This window comes from Cervus elaphus, chromosome 12, assembly GCF_910594005.1.
Source record: "Cervus elaphus chromosome 12, mCerEla1.1, whole genome shotgun sequence".
NCBI lineage: Eukaryota > Metazoa > Chordata > Mammalia > Artiodactyla > Cervidae > Cervus > Cervus elaphus.
In genome coordinates this window covers 498646-518719 of record NC_057826.1, presented here as the reverse complement: position 1 = coordinate 518719, position 20074 = coordinate 498646, and the positions used below count along the sequence as shown (strand labels likewise).

At 44.8% G+C, this 20074-nt stretch overlaps 2 protein-coding genes across 3 annotated transcripts in view; one reads left to right on the top strand and one right to left on the bottom strand.

The window, feature by feature from the left end:
• The window catches only part of PATL2 (PAT1 homolog 2), a 37042-nt gene extending 21775 nt beyond the window's left edge, over positions 1–15267 (bottom strand). The window contains exon 1 of the mRNA XM_043921204.1: positions 15029–15267. The gene's annotated coding sequence lies outside the window, so the exon portion shown is untranslated. The remainder of the gene's footprint in view (positions 1–15028) is intronic.
• A 109-nt stretch (positions 15268–15376) lies between these two features.
• The window catches only part of LOC122705912 (beta-2-microglobulin), a 28130-nt gene continuing 23432 nt past the window's right edge, over positions 15377–20074 (top strand). Inside the window, exons 1-2 of one of the 2 annotated variants that reach the window (XM_043921207.1) lie at positions 15377–15527; positions 19362–19637. In XM_043921207.1, coding sequence (XP_043777142.1) covers positions 15461–15527; positions 19362–19637 — 343 coding nt within the window. In that variant the 5' untranslated portion in view covers positions 15377–15460. The remainder of the gene's footprint in view (positions 15528–19361; positions 19638–20074) is intronic. The other variant, XM_043921206.1, reaches the window with a different exon arrangement.

Genomic DNA, 20074 nt, shown 5'->3' with positions numbered 1-20074 from the left:
TTGATTTCTCCTTCATATTTGAATGAAATCCTTGCTGGGTACAGTAATCTGGGTTGTAGGTTTTTCTCTTTCATCACTTTAAGTATGTCCTGCCATTCCCTTCTGGCCTGAAGAGTTTCTATTGAAAGATCAGCTGTTATCCTTATGGGAATCCCCTTGTGTATTATTTGTTGTTTTTCCCTTGCTGCTTTTAATATTTGTTCTTTGTGTTTGATCTTTGTTAATTTGATTGCTATGTAGCTTGGGGTGTTTCACCTTGGGTTTATCCTGTTTGGGACTCTCTGGGTTTCTTGGACTTGGGTGGCTATTTCCTTCCCCATTTTAGGGAAGTTTTCAACTATTATCTCATCAACTATTTTCTCATGGCTTTTTTGGCCTTTTTTTTTTTTTTTTTTTTTGTCTTCTTCTGGAACTCCTATGATTTGAATGTTGGGGTATTTGACATTGTCCCAGAGGTCTCTGAGGTTGTCCTCATTTATTTCTTTTTTCCCTCTTTGCTTCATTTATTTCCACCATTCTATCTTCCACCTCACTTATCCTATCTTCTGCCTCAGTCATAACTGCCTCAGTTGTTCTACTGTTGGTTCCCTCCAGAGTGTTTTTGATCTCAGTTATTGCATTATTCATTATTGATTGACTCTTTTTTATTTCTTCTAGGTCCTTGTTAAACTTTTCTTGCATCTTCTCAATCCTTGTCTCCAGACTATTTATCTGGAACTCCATTTTGTTTTCAAGATTTTGGATCATTTTTACTATCATTATTCTGAATTCTTTTTCAGGTAGACTCCCCATCCATCTCCTCCTCTTTAGTTTGGTTTGGTGGGCATTTATCGTGTTCCTTTACCTGCTGAATATTTCTCTGACTTTTCCTCTTGTTTAGATTGCTATGTTTGGGGTGGCCTTTCTGTATGCTGGTAGTTTGTGGTTCCTCTTTATTGTGGAGGTTCCTCCCTGTGGGTGGGGTTGGACGAGTGGCTTGTCAAGGTTTCCTGGTTAGGGAAGCTTGCGTCAGTGTTCTGGTGGGTGGAGCTGGATCTCCTCTCTCTGGAATGCAATTAAGTGTCCAGCAGTGAGTTTTGAGGTGTCTATGGGTTTGGTGTGACTTTTGGACGCCTGTATTTTTGTGTTTGTGGTAATGTTCCTGTGTTGTTGGAGAATTAGTGTTGTGTGTCTTGCTCTGGAACTTGTTGGCTCTTGGGTGGAGCCTGGTTTCAGTGTAGGTATGGAGGCTTTTGGATGAGCTCTTGTCAATTGATGTTCCCTGGAGTCAGGAGTTTTCTGGAGTTCTCAAGTTTTGGATTTAAGCCTCCTGCCTCTGGCTTTCAGTCTTATTCTTACAGTAGTGTTGAGACTTCTCCATCCATACAGCACTGATGATAAAACATCTAGGTGAATGGTGAAAAGATTCTCCACAATGAGGGACACCCAGAGAGGTTCACAGAGTTACATGGAGAAGAGAAGAGGCAGGAGGGAGATAGAGGTGACCAGGAGGAGAAGAGGGGGGATCAAAAGGCAAGAGAGCATTCTAGGCAGTAATCAGTCCCCTATGTGCTCTCCACAGTCTTGAACACTCAGAGCAGTTCACGGAGTTACACAGAGAAGAGAAGAGGGAGGAAGGAGATAGAGGTGACCAGGAGAAGAAGGGGAGTCAAAAGGAGAAAGACAGATCTAGTCAGTAATCAGTTCCCTAAGTGTTCTCCACAGCCCAGAACACCCAAAAAGATTCACAGAGTTGGGTAGAGAAGTGAAGGGGGAGGGAGGAGATAGAGGTGACCTGGGGGAGAAAAAGGAGAGTCAAAAAGGGGGAGAGAGCAATCAAGCCAGTAATCACACTCCTAAGTAAAAATGAGTACTGAAGATTGGATTCTTAAAGGTACAAAATTGATAACAAAAACTAAAAAGCAAAGATTAAAAATCTAGAGTAGAGGTTAGACTCTCAAAAATACAATATTAAAAAAAAAACAAAGTCACAAAAATTATAAAAAATATATATATGAAATTTGCTTTTAAAATAGGGTCTTTTTTTTTGCAAGATAATAATAGTAGGTTATAAAAATGAAAACTAAAGGACAAATAAAGAACTTAAAAAATGATAATAGTAAAATATATCTAGGAATTTCGCTGAAGCTGTTAAGGGCAGTGTGGGGTCAGTTCAATTTCAGATAGTCCCTTGTTCCAGCTTATACTTCTTCTCAAGGTCTATAGGCCCCTCCAGTGTAGTCAGTGCTAACTCCAGGCGTTTACTCTGTTGCCTCTGTCACTTCCAGAGCGGTTCCCTGTTCTTTGTTTGTTTTGGCTTTCTCCTTTGCAAGTCTCTCCAGTGTCTAATTTCCGCCCTGACACAAGGGGGTGAGGGTGGCCACTTACATAGGCTCACTCGTTCATAGGCTCACGTGCTGGGGGGAGGGAGGAGCACTGCAAACAACATCACTGGCGGGTGTGGGGAGCGCGCGCAGTGTCTGGGCCACACCGGGTTTGCTCCCGCTCACGGCGTGTGTGCTTTCCTGGTCTGCACTGATCAGGCTCCAGGTTGCTCTGCAGGGGAAGTCTAAAGCAGGCCCTGGGTTGTGTGCACTCCCCAGGTCTAAGCTGCTCAGGTTCAGGTTCTCGGGTACTCCACAAAGGCACAGACTCTGTTGGGCCTGCGTTTTGTGCCCTTCCCAGGTCCAAGCAGCTCAGGCGATCGTGTTTGGCAAGCACACTCTCCCTGGGCGGTGAGTCTTACCACCTCCCTGGTCCCAGCCGCTCGGTTTCCTGGGTGCGCAGCGGAAGACTTCGTTAGTAACTGGGAGCCTGCTCACAGTTTGGTGGAGGATGCTGTCTCCCGGCCAAGAAGATTGCCCCTTGCCTTCCATCTCTGGCTGTCATCCGCCCGCCTCTCTGCCTCTGGCAGGGGGCAGGGGCCAGCCCGCAGCCCGCAGCCGGCGAGCTCTCCTCTGGTGATTGCTCAATCCTTTGTTCTGTGAGCGGGCCAGGCTGTACCTTAGAGCTTTCCGCAGAAAACTTCTCTCTCTCTCTCTTTTTTCTCTCTGGCTATCCCGCAGTTTGGGTTGCTATCTCACATTAGCTCTCTCAGATTGTCCTCAGGGCATTCAGGCCCGGTCCCCACCCTATGCATGCATGCGCCTCCCTGTTCAGCCCCAGCTCACTGCTGGTGGACTCAAGCGTCCGGGATACTGGAGTTGCGGCTAGGTGTGTAATCTGTCTTCCCACCAGACCCGCTGGTGAGAGGGTTTCCTGGTGTTCGGAAACTCCTCCTCTGCCACGACTCCCTCCCCGGGGTGGCTCTCTTTCCTAACTCTTTTGGCTCTCTTTTTATCTTTTATATTTTGCCTTACCTCCTTTTGAAGAGAATGGGCTGCCTTTCTGGGTGCCTGGTGTCCTCTGCCAGCATTCAGAAGCTGTTTTGTGGAATTTGCCCAGCGTTCAAATGATCTTTCGATGAATTTGTGGGGGAGAAAGTGTTCTCCCTGTCCTATTCCTCTGCCACCTTAGGACTGCCCCCACCTCCTAAGAATATCACCTTGGAGGATAGGATTTCAACATGAATTTGGGAAGAACACAGATATTTATTCCAAAGCCATGACCTTTGAGCAATATAGGCTAATGGTATAAAACTACTATTTTTTTAACTGATTATATTATGTTAAATTGTAATATTTGGTTATGAAAATCTCAAAAATGATACTGTTCCCTAAAACTATGCTTGTATTTGCATTGTAGGATAGGTGCATATGTAGACAAAGAAAAGTTGAAACTTTGTTTTCCAAATCTGTATTCAATCTATAGTCAGGTAATTCAACTTTCTGTGATTAATCTGTAATTGCCACATTTACAAAGAAAACTCCTAGTTAAGAGAAACTCAGAGATTGCATCAATAAATAAATGTTGAGCAACTAACACTTCATTTCAAATTTTTTAACTTTTTTCACTTCACTGTTCATCTATTTAAATAATCTGTGACATTTAGAAATTTTTTTCAATTTAGGAAAATGCAATTATTAATAGGGCTTCATTGAATTATACCTAAACTCTGCAAAATATTTGTTATACACAATTGAATGAATTACAACTGAATAAATTAGATAACATAAACAGACAAAAATGATGGCTTTCACACTGAAATTATATTTGTTTTATTTGTCAGACTGCTTGAAAACAAGTTGGAGGAGACTGTTAATGATAGGCAGAGTGATAGTTTATTGCATTTTTCAGCCTCTTTTTTTTTTTTTCATGTTAAATAGCTTGGAGTTTTAAGTTCAACTTTTCTGCTTACTCTCATATAGATGAATTAACATAAAACTGAATGGCTGACACAACACCATGACCATTAAATGGCTCACAGACCAGAACTTAACTCTATTAAAAGTTGCTTCTTTGTACAGTTTGATCTTGAACTTCAAGTGTTCTATGTATAATGTGGAAATGACTACATTTGCTTAACCCTGATTTGATGGTGATGATGGTTCCAGGATGTCTTTTGGCTTCATGCCTAGAATATACTACCTCCTGAGCTTGGTCCGCTTTCCCTACTCTGGGCTCTCCTGGCAGCTCAGGTGGCAGTGAGCCCATCTGCAATGCAGGAGACCAGGGTTCAACCCCCACAGTGTCCAGGATTAATTCAGAGAAAGCCACCTTTCAGAAATGGTGCTGAGTGTATAGTCACCAACCTTAGTGTCTGCTCTACCTGATTTTCTCTGTTTAAAAACTGAGGTTTTCCTTCCTGGAGAGGCAAGATGAAAGTCAATATCCTTTCCTGCTTTACCTGAAATGTGGTAATTGCTATCCACTGAGGTCAATGTCACTCTAAATTAGGGCTGAGGCTGACTCTTGTCACCCATCCTATTGAACTGGAAGAGATGGACTCAACCAAGTTGGCTGAGAATCTTCAGATAGTGCTATCAGTCATCCTCAGAGCTGGGAAGATGGTCTGAGACAGGAGCGACCCAGGATGGGCTGTGGTCACCTTCTGAACCCTTGTGAGCCTCTGCCTCCTCACATTTCGTTTGGAAAAATTTTAATCTCACAAAAAGTAGAAAGAATGAAAAATTAACTTCTGTGTATCCGTCACTTAGTAGTTGATAACATTTTGTCTATCAGTATTCTTTAAATAAACTTCAGGTGGTATCTGTCTCCAGTGATCAGGGACATTGGCTAAGAGACTATAAACAGAGAATTCACAGAAGGAAAACAAATAATATGTAAACATGTGAAACATGTTAAACATTTCCTCTTGAGAGTATAAACTCTCCAGACCAGCCCAGCACCCAACACCTAGCAAGGCGACAGTAAGGCGGGTAGCACCTGACTGACTGCTCTGAACACCGAGGCCTGGGCAGGCTGGGGCCGGACCAAGAAGAAAGATGCAAAAGCTTTGGGCACCTGTTGTCCTGGGATCTAGAGTGCTCCTGCTCTTACTTTCACTCCCTGTTCAACATGGCAACCACTGGTAGAACAGGAGTGGTTTGGCCCACTGGGTGCGTGGTGGAGGAGTTAAATAGTCCAGAAATGGCAGGGCCCAAGACTCCTGACCAAGCTAGGCTACAGCAAAGCTCCTCCATGCTCATCTGTTGAGCTGATGAGAGCTCTCCCTCACACGGAAGAGTATCTCGAGTGTGCTGTGTGACCAGATTTGGTTAACCAACAGGAAAAGACAACATGGAAAAGGCAAATATTTACGCTGACCTAGACACCTGGCAACAAAGGCCCCAAACTGATTCTGGAGCCGTATTTTCTTTTTTTTCCTTGCTGCTGTTATAAATTACAACAAACCTGATACCTCAAACCAACACAATTTATCATCCTACAGTTCTATAAGTCAGAAGTTCAACACAAATCTCCTGGCCTTAAAATTAAGCAGGGTTGCTTTTCTTGCTGGAGAGTATGTGACATTCCATGAGCTTACCTTTCCCAGCTTCTAGAAGTTGCCATGCATTCTTTGATGCATGACCCCTTCTTCACCTGCAAAGCCAACATGCTGCAGCTCTCTGATTAAGCTTCTGTAGTCACATCTCCCTCTGACCACAGTCATGGAAAAATTTTCTGCTTTTAATGACCTCTGTGTTTACACTAAAGACAGTGAAAGTGAAAGTGAAGTCGCTCAGTCATGTCCAACTCTTTGTGACCCCATGGACTGTAGCCTGCTAGGCTGCTCTGTCCATGGGATTCTCCAGGCAAGAATACTGAAGTGGGTTGCCATTTCCTTCTCCAGGGGATCTTCCCGAGACATGGTTTGAACCCGGGTCTCCCACACTGCAGTCAGACTCTTTACCTTTACACTAGGCTGACCCCAATCATCTCTGATAATCTCCCCATCTCAGGGTTCCTAACCTTAATCACACCTGCAAAGTCGCTTATGCTATGTAAGGAAACATACTGAGAGGTTCCAGGAATCAACCTATAAACATCTTTTCGGGGGGGATGAAGGAGACATTATTCTCCCTACCACAAGGTGTGATGTGGAGAAAAGTCTAGATTGTTAATGGTAAGTAGGCAGTTCTGTATATAATGACATGGAAAATATCTATGATATATTGTGAACTAGAAATAAACATGTTCAGTAAGTATTTATAGTATGTCCTAACTTTGTAGAATCTCCATTGTTCCCAATAAATGCTGAATGAGTTCTCTCTAAGCCACCCTCACTGTCAAAGCCTGGCTTCTGGGGGCAGATGGTGGAGCCTACCTCACCCCTCAGCTCTCAGGGTATTGGGTGGCAGCCAGGGAGGTCTCACCTCCATTTTGCTGTCATTGGTCATTAGATTTTTGGCTAATTTGACAAATGATAAGTTGTCTTTTAGCAAACCCATTTGTGGCAAATTGATCTAACAATGATAGTAACAATGATGACAATAAATAATGAAATAAAAAATGATCACAGATTCACCAACCTTCTATTTACAGGCCCCCTCCTTTGCACCTAGGCTGCTCCTACTCTGTGTTTGACGTGTATACATCCCTCGCATTTTTGTCCTGTTCATTTTGTTTTAAATTTCTGATTCTTCACTGAACAATTCTTTCTTTACAGTCCCTTCTAAGGAGAAGTGTTTAGAAAAGTCCAAGAAACCAGAAAGTAGACAGGAAGGGATCTGATGCAGGTTCAAAATAGGAGGGGATGGCCAGAAAGGACCACACACTCTGATTGGTCAGAGGCAGGTGTCATTCAAGCAAGCTGGGAAGTGGGAAGGAAGGTGGGGCTTAGAGGAATTTGCCAAAAGGGAAAAAGGACATTTGCAAGAGATTCTTAATTTTTGAGAGTGCTGCATGGAATCCCAGGCAAGATAGAAAATCCAAGTTGGGATTCTGCAGTTTGGGGTAGGTTCTGAGATGCAGACCCAACAGCCTGTGAGGGTAAGAGACCCAAGAAAGGAGGCTGTGCCTGTAACTTTGTCACTGGTGCGGTGGGCCCCAGGCGTGGTGCCTAAGCCTTGGCTCCTGGGGCTGTCCCGTGCCCCCACACTGTTAGCGGGTCTTGGCTTTAGTGTTTACCCAACCCTGTTCTCCATCCAAGCTGAGGACTGAGGCTAGCTCTAACTCCATATATGCTTTTAGTGGACACTGAGTTCTGAACACCTACTAAGAGCAGGCTCTGTACTTATAATTTAAAATTTTCTCACCTTCCAAACTATATACAATATTCCAATACATCCACGAAGGTATGGGCAGCAGAGCTTAACTGCTTTCTGAGGGGAGGAGAGTGAGCGGGAAGAGGCACAGGAGGGCGCTCTCACCTTCACTCAATGGGCCTCTGTCTGCATTTTGGCAGCAGACCCACATTCACATACAGGAACTGTAATTAAAAATAAAAAGCAGTCAATGCTTGAAACATTGTGGTTACTCCTGTTTGTAGTTCTGCACTGCTTGATTTATTTAACACCCACTCGGTATGATTTTCCAATGAGATCACATTGGCAGCTGGAAGAGTGTGGTGGTTACACCCAAGCCTGTGGGCAGAGATTCCACAGCAGCCAGACCCTTCATCTGTCTCAACTTCAGTCTGCCCAGGTAACTCTCCCTCACTTAGTGATAACAGTACCAGGCTTCCCAGGATCTTGCCAGGCTTTTTACCCACTTTTCTATGGCTTTTGACTTAGTAACTCTCAGCACACAAAACAACTGCCCTCTGTGTCCCACTTCCTTTGGCTCTGTTGCCTGGTATATAACAGCACAAACCTGAGAATTCAGTCAGAATGAACACCTTAGGTGGCTGCCAATAAATTAGCTTATAGCAGAATCGGCGGTCAGGAGGAGCTACCCCACACCCAAGGTCAGGAGCAGCGGCAGTGAGGAGATAACCGACGTCCAAGGTAAAGAGCAGCGGCTGCGCTTTGCTGGAGCAGCCATGAATAGATACCCAACGTCCAAGGTAAGAGAAACCCAAGTAAGATGGTAGGCGCTGAGAGAGGGCATCAGAGGGCAGATAGACTGAAACCACAATCACAGAAAACTAACCAATCATATCACAGGACCACAGCCTTGTCTAACTCAATGAAACTAAGCCATGCCGTGTGGGGCGCACCCAAGATGGACGGGTCATGGTGGAGACGTCTGACAGAACATGGTCCACTGGAGAAGGGAATGGCAAACCACTTCAGTATTCTTGCCTTGAGAACCCCATGAACAGTATGAGAAGGCAAAAAGATAGGACACTGAAAGATGAACTCCCCAGGTCGGTAGGTGCCCAATATGCTACTGGAGATCAATGGAGAAATAACTCCAGAAAGAATGAAGGGATGGAGCCAAAGCAAAAACAATACCCAGTTGTGGATGTGACTGGTGATATAAGCAAGCTCTGATGCTGTAAAGAGCAATATTGCATAGGAACCTGGAATGTTAGGTCCATGAATCAAGGCAAATTGGAAGTGGTCAAACAGGCAAGTGTGAATGCTGACATTCTAGGAATCAGTGAACTAAAAAGGACTGAAAAGGCTGAATTTAACTCAGATGACCATTATATCTACTACTGTGGGAAGGAATCCCTTAGAAGATATGGAGTAACTATCATAGTCAACAGAAGAGTCTGAAAAGCAGTACTTGGATGCAATCTCAAAAAGGACAGAATGATCTCTGTTCGTTTCCAAGGCAAACCATTCAATATCATGGTAATCCAAGTCTATGCCCCGACCAGTAATGCTGAAGAAGTTGAAGTTGAACACTTCTATGAAGCCCTACAAGACCTTCTAGAACTAACACCCAAAAAAGAAGCCCTTTTCACTATAGGGGACTGGAATGCAAAAGTAGGAAGTCAAGAAACACCTGGAGTAACAGGCAAATTTGGCTTCGGAGTATGGAATGAAGGAGGGCAAAGGCTAACAGAGTGTTGCCAAGAGAATGCACTGGTCATAGCAAACACCCTCTTCCAACAACACAAGAGAAGACTCTACACATGGACATCACCAGATGGTCAACACCAAAATCAGATTGATTATATTCTTTTTAGCCAAAGATGGAGAAGCTCTATACAGCCAGCAAAAACAAGACTGGGACCTGACTGTGGCTCAGATCATGAACTCCTTATTGCCAAATTCAGACTTAAATTGAAGAAAGTGGGGAAAAACACTAGACCATTCAGGTATGACCTAAATCAAATCCCTTATGATTATACAGTGGAAGTGAGAAATAGATTGAAGGGACTAGATCTGATAGACAGAGTGCCTGATGAACTATGGCCGGAGGTTCGTGACACTGTACAGGAGACAGGGATCAAGATCATCCCCAAGAAAAAGAAATGCAAAAAGGCAAAATGGCTGTCTGAGGAGGCCCTACAAATAGCTGTGAAAAGAAGAGAAGCGAAAAGCAAAGGAGAAAAGGAAAGATATACCCATCTGAATGCAGAGTTCCAAAGAAGAGCAAGGAGAGATAAGAAGGCCTTCCTTAGCAATCAATGCAAAGAAACAGAGGAAAACAATAGAATAGGAAAGACTAGAGATCTCTTCAAGAAAATTAGAGATTCCAAGGGAACATTTCATGCAAAGAAGGGCTCAATAAAGGACAGAAACGGTATGGACCTAACAGAAGCAGAAGATATTAAGAAGAGGTGGCAAGAATACACAGAAGAACTACACAAAAAAGGTCTTCATGACCCAGATAATCACGATGGGGTGATCACTCACCTAGAGCCAGACATCCTGGAATGTGAAGTCAAGTGGACCTTAGGAAGCATCACTATGAACAAAGTTAGTGAAGGTGATGGAATTCCAGTTGAGCTATTTCAAATCCTAAAAGATGATGCTGTGAAAGTGCTGCACTCAATATGCCAGCAAATCTGGAAAACTCAGCAGTGGCCACAGGACTGGAAAAGGTCAGTTTTCATTCCAATCCCAAAGAAAGGAAATGCCAAAGAATGCTCAAAGTACTGCACAATTGCACTCATCTCAGACGCTAGTGAAGTAATGCTCAAAATTCTCCAAGCCAGGCTTCAACAATATGTGAACCGTGAACTTCCAGATATTCAAGCTGGTTTTAGAAAAGGCAGAGGGACCAGAGATCAAATTGCCGACATTCGCTGGATCATTGAAAAAGCAAGAGAGTTCCAGAGAAACATCCACTTCTGCTTTATTGACTATGCGAAAGCCTTTTACTGTGTGGATCACAATAAACTGTGGAAAATTCTGAAAGAGATGGGAATACCAGAACACCTGACCTGCCTCTTGAGAAATCTGTATGCAGGTCAGGAAGCAACAGTTAGAACTGGACATGGAACAACAGACTGGTTCCAAACGGGAAACCGAGTCCGTCAAGGCTATATATCATCACACTGCTTATTTAACTTATATACAGAGTACACCATGAGAAACACTGGGCTGGAAGAAGCACAAACTGGAATCAAGATTGCCTGAAGAAATATCAATAACCTCAGATATGCAGATGACACCACCCCTATAGCAGAAAGTGAAGAACTAAAGAGCCTCTTGATGAAAATGAAAGAGGAGAGTGAAAAAGTTGGCTTAAAACTCAATATTCAGAAAACTAAGATCATGGCATCTGGTCCCATCATTTCATGGCAAACAGATGGGGAAACAGTGGAAACAGTGGCTGACTTTATTTTTTTGGGCTCCAAAATCACTGCAGATGGTGACTGCAGCCATGAAATTAAAAGATGCTTACTCCTTGGAAGGAAAGTTATGACCAACCTAGACAGCATATTAAAAAGCAGAGACATTACTTTGTCAACAAAGGTCCATCTAGTCAAGGCTATGTTTTTACCAGTAGTCAAGTATGGATGTGAGAGTTGGACTATAAAGAAAGCTGAGCGCCGAAGATTTGATGCTTTTGAACTGTGGTGTTGGAGAAGACTCTTGAGAGTCCCTTTGGACTGCAGGGAGATCCAACCAGTCCATCCTAAAGCAGATAAGTCCTGGGTGTTCATTGGAAGGACTGATGTTGAAGCTGAAACTCCAATATTCTGGCCACCTGATGAGAAGAGCTGACTCATTTGAAAAGACCCTGATGCTGGGAAAGACTGAGGGCAGGAGGAGAAGGGGACGACAGAGGATGAGATGGTTAGATGGCATCACCGACTCAATGGACGTGGGTTTGGGTGAACTCCAGGAGTTGGTGATGGACAGGGAGGCCCAGTGTCCTGTGGTTCATGGGGTCGCAGAGTCAGACACGACTGAGTCACTGAACTGAACTGAACTTTCTCAGAAGTGGTTTTCAAGTGGATATTACGAGGCCTTTCAAATCACATGGGCTAGCACTTGAATCATAGCTCAGAGTGAACACGGACAAGCACCTTAATTCTCTGAAACTGTCTCTTCATCTGTAAAAGAAAGAAAGACCTACCTTCTGGATTGTCATGTAGTTGGATCAGCAGCCTCCCAAATTTAATGTGTTGATGAATCACCTGGGAGGTTGTTAAAATGCAGGCTCTGACTTAGGTCTAGGATGGCCCCAAGGGTCTGCAATTCTAAGAGCTCCTAGAAGTGGAGCTGATGTTGTGGTGCATGAACCACACTCTGATGAGGGACACAACGTCTGCAGGAGTCCGGGCAGGGATGTCCTATCTGCGCTTGTTCCTCTCCTTCCAGGCAGCCTGGGTTTTCTGGCTGCTTGACGAGCCCGCCTCAGAGAAGTGCTGACTGAGATCTCTTAAGGTGCAACCCAACTCACCTGAGTTTCAACCTATTCCTATTTTCTCTCCACTTCAATATCCTTATTTTTTTTTTTTTCTGTTCAAGGACTTCATTCTTCTTTGGCTTAACAAAGATACAGGTACCAGTCCTTTTAGGTTATTTTTTTTTAAAGGAGCTTTATTGAGGTAAAGACACATGATAAATTACACTTAATCAATTTAATAAGTTCTACAGTATGTATGCACTTGAGAAACCATCATCATCCTCAGGATAATGACATGTCCGATACCCCCAGAATGTGTCCTTAGTTCCTGATGCTCCTTCTACCTCCTGGAAAACCAACCATCTGCTTCTGTTACATAGATTAATATGCCATTTCTAGAGTTTTAAATAAAAAGCATACATACAGCTTGTATCCTTTTTTGTCTCACTTTTTTTTCAGCCTAATTATTTCATCCATGTTATTATGTGTACCAATAGTTCATGCCTTGTTTATTGTTGACAGCATTGCATTGAATGTATTGCTACTACACTGTTTATCCTTCCACCTGTTGATGGAGGTTTTGCTTATTTCTAGTTTCTTGTTGTTATCAATAAAACTGCTTTGAACAGGTTTCTACAGGTCCTTGTATAGACATATACTTTCATTTGCTCCTGGGTAAATACCTAGAGTGGAATAGTTGGGTCATTTGGCCAGTGTATGTTTAACTTAAAAAAAAAAAACAAAAAACTGTGAACCTTTTCCAAAGTAGTTGTATCATTTTATATTCCTAACAGGAGGGTATGAAGTTCCTATTCTCCTACACTCTGGAAAATATTTACTGTTGTGACTAAACACTGGTGGGCTTCCCAGATAGTGCTGGTGGCAAAGAATCAGCCTGCCAATGCAGGATATGGAAGAGAAGTAGGTTCCATCCCTGGTTTGGGAAGATTCCCTGGAGAAGGAAATGGCAGTCAGCTCCAGTATTCTTGCTTGGAAAATCCTATGGATAGAGGAGCCTGGCGGGCTATAGTCTAAGGGGCTAGAAAAAGTCAGACACAACTGAGCAACAGAGCATGCACACACATAAACATTTAGTGTAAAAAAAAATTAGGGAAGTCATTAGTGAAAAAAATTCCATCATTCATACCACTGATGAAATAAAGATAATTAAAAGGCTATGCTTGTAGATTTCCAGAAGTTTGTCAACCTCACAAACAGAAATTTCATTTTTAAAACATAGTTCTTATATGTAAAGAAACTGGTAAAGAAACCACCTGCAATGTAGGAGACCTGGGTTCTATCCCTGGGGGAGAAGATCCCCTGGAGAAGGGAAAGGCTACCCACTCCATTATTCTGGCCTGGAGAATTCCATGGACTGGATAGTCCAAGGGGTCACAAAGAGTTGGACACAACTGAGCGACTTTCACTTCACTTTCATATATTATTTTACTCTCACTATTCTAACATGTCATAGATGGAAATCTAACAAAAATACAGATATTCCCCAAACACAAAAAATAGAAAAAGATTTTTCTATGTCTTCATTGCACTTATTTAGAGCCTTTAAAATTAATTTCCTAAATGAATAGATTAGATTCTACCTTGCAAGAATTGTTAAGTACTACACTTTGTCTATGACACAGTACACAAGTACTATAGCGATGACAACGAGCTCTCTCACTTTCTATACTCCCAGGACACTAAGACAGTTCAACACTAAATTACATAGAGCATTAATAGCCTTAAATGAGTTAACAACAAACAAACAAAAGGGAGGGGAAGGAGTGTCTTTCCTCATGACATTATGTTTGACAACTATTCTTTTATTTCAAGAGAGCTATAGAGAGAGCTGGCAGTAGAAGAAGTAGGTAAATAGCACCAATAATCACAGTTCTTAATCATTACAGAACACTTACTAGGTGCTCCTTGGTGCTCTCTCTGTGCACATTTCCCTTCATTAGGTCTGTGGAGAGTAACCTGCTTTCTTTAGTGTAGACACAAGCTCCACAACAGGGATTACTGAAAGGTCTAAAAATAGGGGAAAGGAATCCAGCTGACATTTCTTGGGCTCTCTGGGGAAGCACCACCCAACTCCCTTCAACTGCACACCAGGGTGATTTCCAAGACCTCTGCCACTCTCCGCCCCCAGGTTCACTTCCTCTTCTGGGCATTCCACTCCAGAAATGATCCTTGGACACAGTCACCAGGTAATGTCAACTCCTTTTTATGTTATCTATGGAGAGTGCGTTTTCTTAACGAGTCTTTGTAACACTGACACCCTCTTAGAATCTATAGGTCTAGCTTCTTTGTTTGAGCCCACAGAAGATGCAACCCAAATTCTCACCAAAATTGTCCAGTCCTCTATCTTCCAAGTGTCTGAAGCGCGGATGACATTAGAATCAGGCCAGTCTGTAACCTCAGCCTTTTGTTTTCCTATCCCTAAAAATATAACAGGGTAATTCCTACATCCTAGGGTTTATTCACCTATTCCCTCACAAGTTCAGTAGTTCCTTCCTTCATGCGTTTAACCAGCCACTCGTCTGTACACTCATTCATTCAGTTCATCAAGTACCTAGTCCGCGCCAATCACCATTCCAGTGTGCTAAGTCGCAGGGGGTATTGTCCCTCGAGGCGGTAGATACTCTAATGCTCTAAGCAGCTACTGCTTTTTACTATCAGTGGTCATTTCCCCACAAATCACCAAAGCAAAGAAAATTACTTAAATTACAACGGCAAAATACAGACTAGAATTTCTTGGCACAGACGTTTCGAAACGCCTTTCCTTTCTGGAAAATATTCAGGAAGCAAGAAGGTCTTCCTTCATGCCAGATGGTTCTCTGAGCTAGCCCCATGAGGCCTCGCGGTTCCTGGAAACTTTTCTTGCCCAGAGAATCCAGAAGACTTGCAGTGTATTTCTGGGCTGGAATTGCGAACCGAGTTCTGATTCTGCCCAGTACCGTTCAGTCCTTACCCTTAACTGTTGTATGCTTCAGTTTTCCCAACTGTAAACCAGGTGCTAGGCTCCTAAATGGCTGTGGCATGCACGGTAAGCAAGTCCTTTAGCCTTTTCGGTGCTGTTCCGAAAAGCGAGGGTTCGTCCACACTGGAGTTCTAGGGTGAGCGGTTCGCGCTCCAAGCTTGGGCGCGCACCCCAGATAAGAGGGCGTCGATGTACAGGCAGCGAATGCACCCAGCCCAGCCCTGCCTTCCTGAGCATCATGAGACTTATTAGAAAATGAAACTGAAAACCAGAAAGCCTGTTTCTAACCTGCCCCGGCTTAGTTCGCTCGGAGACTTGTGACGGCCCGGCGGGCAGGCTTCCGATTGGCTGCCTGAGGGCGGACTATAAAGGCGAGCGCGGAACGCGGCCGCTCACTCAGCCACCCGCGCAGCTGCTGCAAGGATGGCTCGCTTCGCGGCCTTGGTCCTTCTCGGGCTGCTGTCGCTGTCTGGACTGGACGCCATCCAGCGTGAGTGTCCTCTCCTCTGTCTCCTCTTCCGCCAGCCCGTCCTGTCCCGGTGACACCCACTTGGCACCCTGGGCACTAACTCTGTCCACCCCGGTCCCGCTCCCAAGTTTTCCTTCCCAGCTCGGTGGAGGAGCACCCGGCTTCCTCTCGGGCGGTGGAAGCGGCGCGCGGGGAGTGGGGAGGGGGTGCGATCCCAGGTCGCCAACTTCCCGGGGATGTGGGGAGGGAGCCCCTGGCACGCCCGGACGGTACCGCGTGGGTCGGGACGTAGTTCCCGGGTGCGGATGTGGTTCAGGGCGGGCGCGGTGGGGGAGGGATTCTCTTCCTCTGGTTCGCGTGTCTCTGGCTCCCCCCGCGCATCTCTGGAGCGGGTGGGGGGAGGGGGGTGGGGTGGGGTGCGGGCTGGCAGGTCCCAGAGGGCAGGGTTGGGGTCTGCGAACTGGTGGAGACAGCCGGTGGGCTTAGGGGGAGTCGCCGCCGCCGGGGTATGTCGGCCAGCTGGCATCCTGAGGGCGTGGAGCTTCCTGCAGGCGCCGGGCAGGTTCACCTGCCCCTCTGTACTTTTCCCCAAACAAGGGACCAAACCAGAAATGAGGAATTTTGCGGTGACTTTAGTGGAATGCCTTGAGGTTTAACAAACCGATTCGCCTCGTTAATTCTCTTGTTCTCCTTACACTTCGCTTTTAATAATAATCACAGAGGTTCCCGGTGACAGCTGTTTGTCCTGCGCTGTGTGCTGTGTCACTTAATTGTGAAAGGGGTCAGCGATGTAAATACGGTGCCTATCATCAGTTCAGTTCAGTTCACTCAGTCGTGTCCTACTCTTTGCGACCCCATGAACCGCAGCAGGCCAGGCCTCCCTGTCCATCACCAACTCCCGGAGTCTACCCAAACCCAGGTCCATTGAGTTGGTGATGCCATCCAACCATCTCATCCTCTGTCGTCCCCTTCTACCGCCCTCAATCCCTCCCAGCATCAGGGTCTTTTCAAATGAGTCAGCTGTTCGCATCAGGTGGCCAAAGTATTGCAGTTTCAAGCTTCAACGTCAGTCCTTCCAATGAACACCCAAGCCTGATCTCCTTTAGGATGGACTGGTTGGATCCCCTTGCAGTCCAAGGGACTCTCAAGGGTCTTTTCCAGCACCATAATTCAAAAGCATCAATTCTTCAGCACTCAGCTTTCTTTATGGTCCAACTCTCACATCCATACATGACTACTGGCAAAACCATAGCCTTGACTAGACGGACCTTTGTGGACAAAGTAATGTCTCTGCTTTTTAATATGCTGTCTACGTTGGTCATAAAGGAAGGAAAAGTTATGACCAACCTAGACAGCCTATCATCAGGATGTCACAAATGAGGAAAGGGAGGCTGACAAGTTGAAGTAAGTTAATCCCGCAGGGGATCAGTGGCAGACAGTAGAGCCTGACCAGAGCCTTTGGCCAGGTGGTGCGCCCATTAGGCGTCACCTGTGCATTTTTCATAACCATCTGGGGGTGAGATTCTAGGGAGCAGGCTGGGCAGCCATGGGCCTCTGTGGCCTTTGTTCACAAAGGGCTTCCTCCTTTGGCTCCTTGCCTGGTTCTTTCCAAGATGAAGTGTCTCTCTACTTTCAGTTTTGAGCAAGTGAAGGTTTATCAGTCAGAAAGGTTGTAAAACTAGGGATGAATAATCAACACACTTACCCAGGTTGTCAGGGACACTGTGTTTAGATGCCTTCTAAATACACTGAAGATCAGATTTCCCTTTTGTTTGAAAATGGAATTTAAAATTTATTTGCCAAAAAAACACATGATGTCTGTATTATCACTGTTATTGATGTTTTGTTGTGGCTATAGAATTCTTTCCAAAAAATAACAAGCAGACATTAAAAAGTATGTTAATTAGAGAACTTCCAAGATAATACATGCCTGGAAAACACACAGGGGATTTCTAGAAGACATTCAAAAAACATGTAGTTGTGATTCACTTTCCTGGGGCGGGGGCGGGGGGGGGGGGCCCTATCTTCTGCTCTTTCCCTGTGTAGGTTTTATTTCAGTCTGGGCGTAAATTAAGTTTTCACTTAAACTACAGAAGCTAAAATAACTCTCCCCATAATGCAGAAGCAGTAAGTGGCTGAAGCCCGATTCAAACCCAGGCCTGTTGGATACATCTCCTCCTTCTGGAAACTACTATTGTGATACCCTTGCAAACCCGCCCCCTGCACAAACCTGCCTAGCTCCCTCAAAGGGAGAATTCCAGGTGGAATGGAGTTGTGCTCTCAGTACTGTAGTATGTATTATGGTCTAGTTACTAGATCTGCCTGCAATGCGGGAGACCTGGGTTTGATCCCTGGTTGGAAAGATCCCCTGGAGAAGAGAAAGGCTATGCACTCCAGTATTCTGGCCTGGAGAATTCCATGGACTCTATAGTCCATGGGGTTGCAAGGAGTCAGACATGACTGAGTGACTTAACTGTCACTTATTAGAAGCTCAAATAAATCAGAAGATTTATCTTCACTTTGAATGATGGAAAAATACCAGGGCTTCATAGTATTTCCAGTCTAGCTCTTAGTGGGACTAGGGATCTTTTCTTTGATGATCGGATGATTCTACAAAGATACATCCAGTCACAGTGGCCTGGACTCCTCCTTCTCTGTACCTCCTGGACATAGAGGATGAACTGACCTTTGTAATCATGTCCCCTGAGTGTATTTGTATTTAAGTGGCTTATATACATATATTTATATCAGTGTGTATATTTAGTAGCATTAACAGTTCACTTAGAAAAATATAGATATAGAGCTTATAATATTTTCTTCCACATTCTCATGGAGGGTCTCAACATGCATTTCATTTTGGAATCCACCTGTCCTGTAGCAATATATAATATTCTCAACCTGGCAGATTATGGAAGTCACTCAACCATGCTCATTAAAAATGCAGATTCCACTGTCACATGCATTAATCCACTTGGTCCTAACAGAGAGTATAATCTTTCCCATCTGCCACAGTCCTCACTCTTCCCTGTTGTTCTCACCCAGCCCGACCCACTCATCTAAGGTGTTTTCCAGCTCCTGTAGGTGTTTCACTTTTATTTCTTTGTTGTCTGGCTCATGAAATCAGGTACACAATCAGATGGAGATTTGTCATATGAACTCCAGACGTGATGAAGAGGTTGTGTTCTGTAGAAATATACTTTGGGTTGATTCTGTTAGGAACCTGAGCAAGGAGGTAACAATAATTACACCTGCCATTTATTTACCAAGCAACTGCAGTGTGCAGGGCACTGTACTAGGCACCTATTGAGAAGTCTGGTGGGTGTGCATCTAGACAAGAGACCAGGAAGAAAGAAGTAAATGTAAGGAAAATGATTGACGGGGCTGAAAGAGGGTGTAATAAGGGAGTTTTTTGATGTGGCCACCCTGGAGGGTGTGTGAAGTGAGAAACGAAGCTCAATCAGTAGACTGGGGCCAAATCATGTAGACTCTTGAGTGATATAGATTCTATGTGCTGAGGAGCCATGAAGCCTTCTTCTTGAGAGCCTCCACACACAACTGTTAAAAGATACAGCACAATGTCCACTGACAGAAGAAGATGTTACTAGAAATCTGCTAGAAAAAGCCTGAAAGGCATGTGTAGGGGGATTATGTGGGAAAGATACTAAGTCATGGTTTATCCCACAAACTGGAGGTGGCCATTTGCAAAAATGTAAGGTCATTTGGCCCGAGGGAAAGTGGAATTGGGAGAAATGGAGGATCCAATGTAAACATTTGGTGCCTGATCTAGCTTCAGACCAAGGTCCCCCCAAGTGGAATACTCTGCAGTTTCATCTGTCTTTCCCTGCCGCTCCTCAGGTATCCCAAAGGTTCAAGTGTACTCAAGACACCCACCAGAGGATGGAAAGCCAAATTACCTGAACTGCTATGTGTCTGGGTTCCATCCACCCCAGATTGAAATCGAATTGCTGAAGAATGGGGAGAAGATGAAATCAGAGCAGTCAGACCTGTCTTTCAGCAAGGACTGGTCTTTCTACCTGCTGTCCCACGCTGAGTTCACCCCCAACAGCAAGGATCAGTATAGCTGCCGAGTGAAGCACATTACTTTCGCAGAACCCCAGATATATGCGTGGGGTAAGTTTTCAAGTTCTTTGGTTAACCGCTGACAGTTGTATGGGAGCACAGCCGTGGCATAAAGCTGCTTTGATATAAAAACATCTGCATGCTGGGATTATCAGGGAATGTTATTAAAGCTCTGCGCAGTGGCACCCTCTGAGAGAGCGGGGCACAGCGTGGTCGCTGAGACAGTGGTTTCCCTGCAGTGAGAGCAGGGGGCATCAGCACACGCACAGACACTCCCAAGGCTTCCTCCCTGTGGCCCCCTTGGCTCCCCTGACCGCCTCGGGCACACCCAGGACCAAGGAGGGTCTCCGAAGGCAGGGGCCTTTGTGTGCAAGCCCTGCTATGGTAGGGCCCTCCAACCCTGGCCTCCTCTAGTTCTCTGGATTGCTTGGGATCTCAGGCTGGTAGGAAACGTCTAGGTTTTTCTTCACTGGCTCTTCTGCCATCTT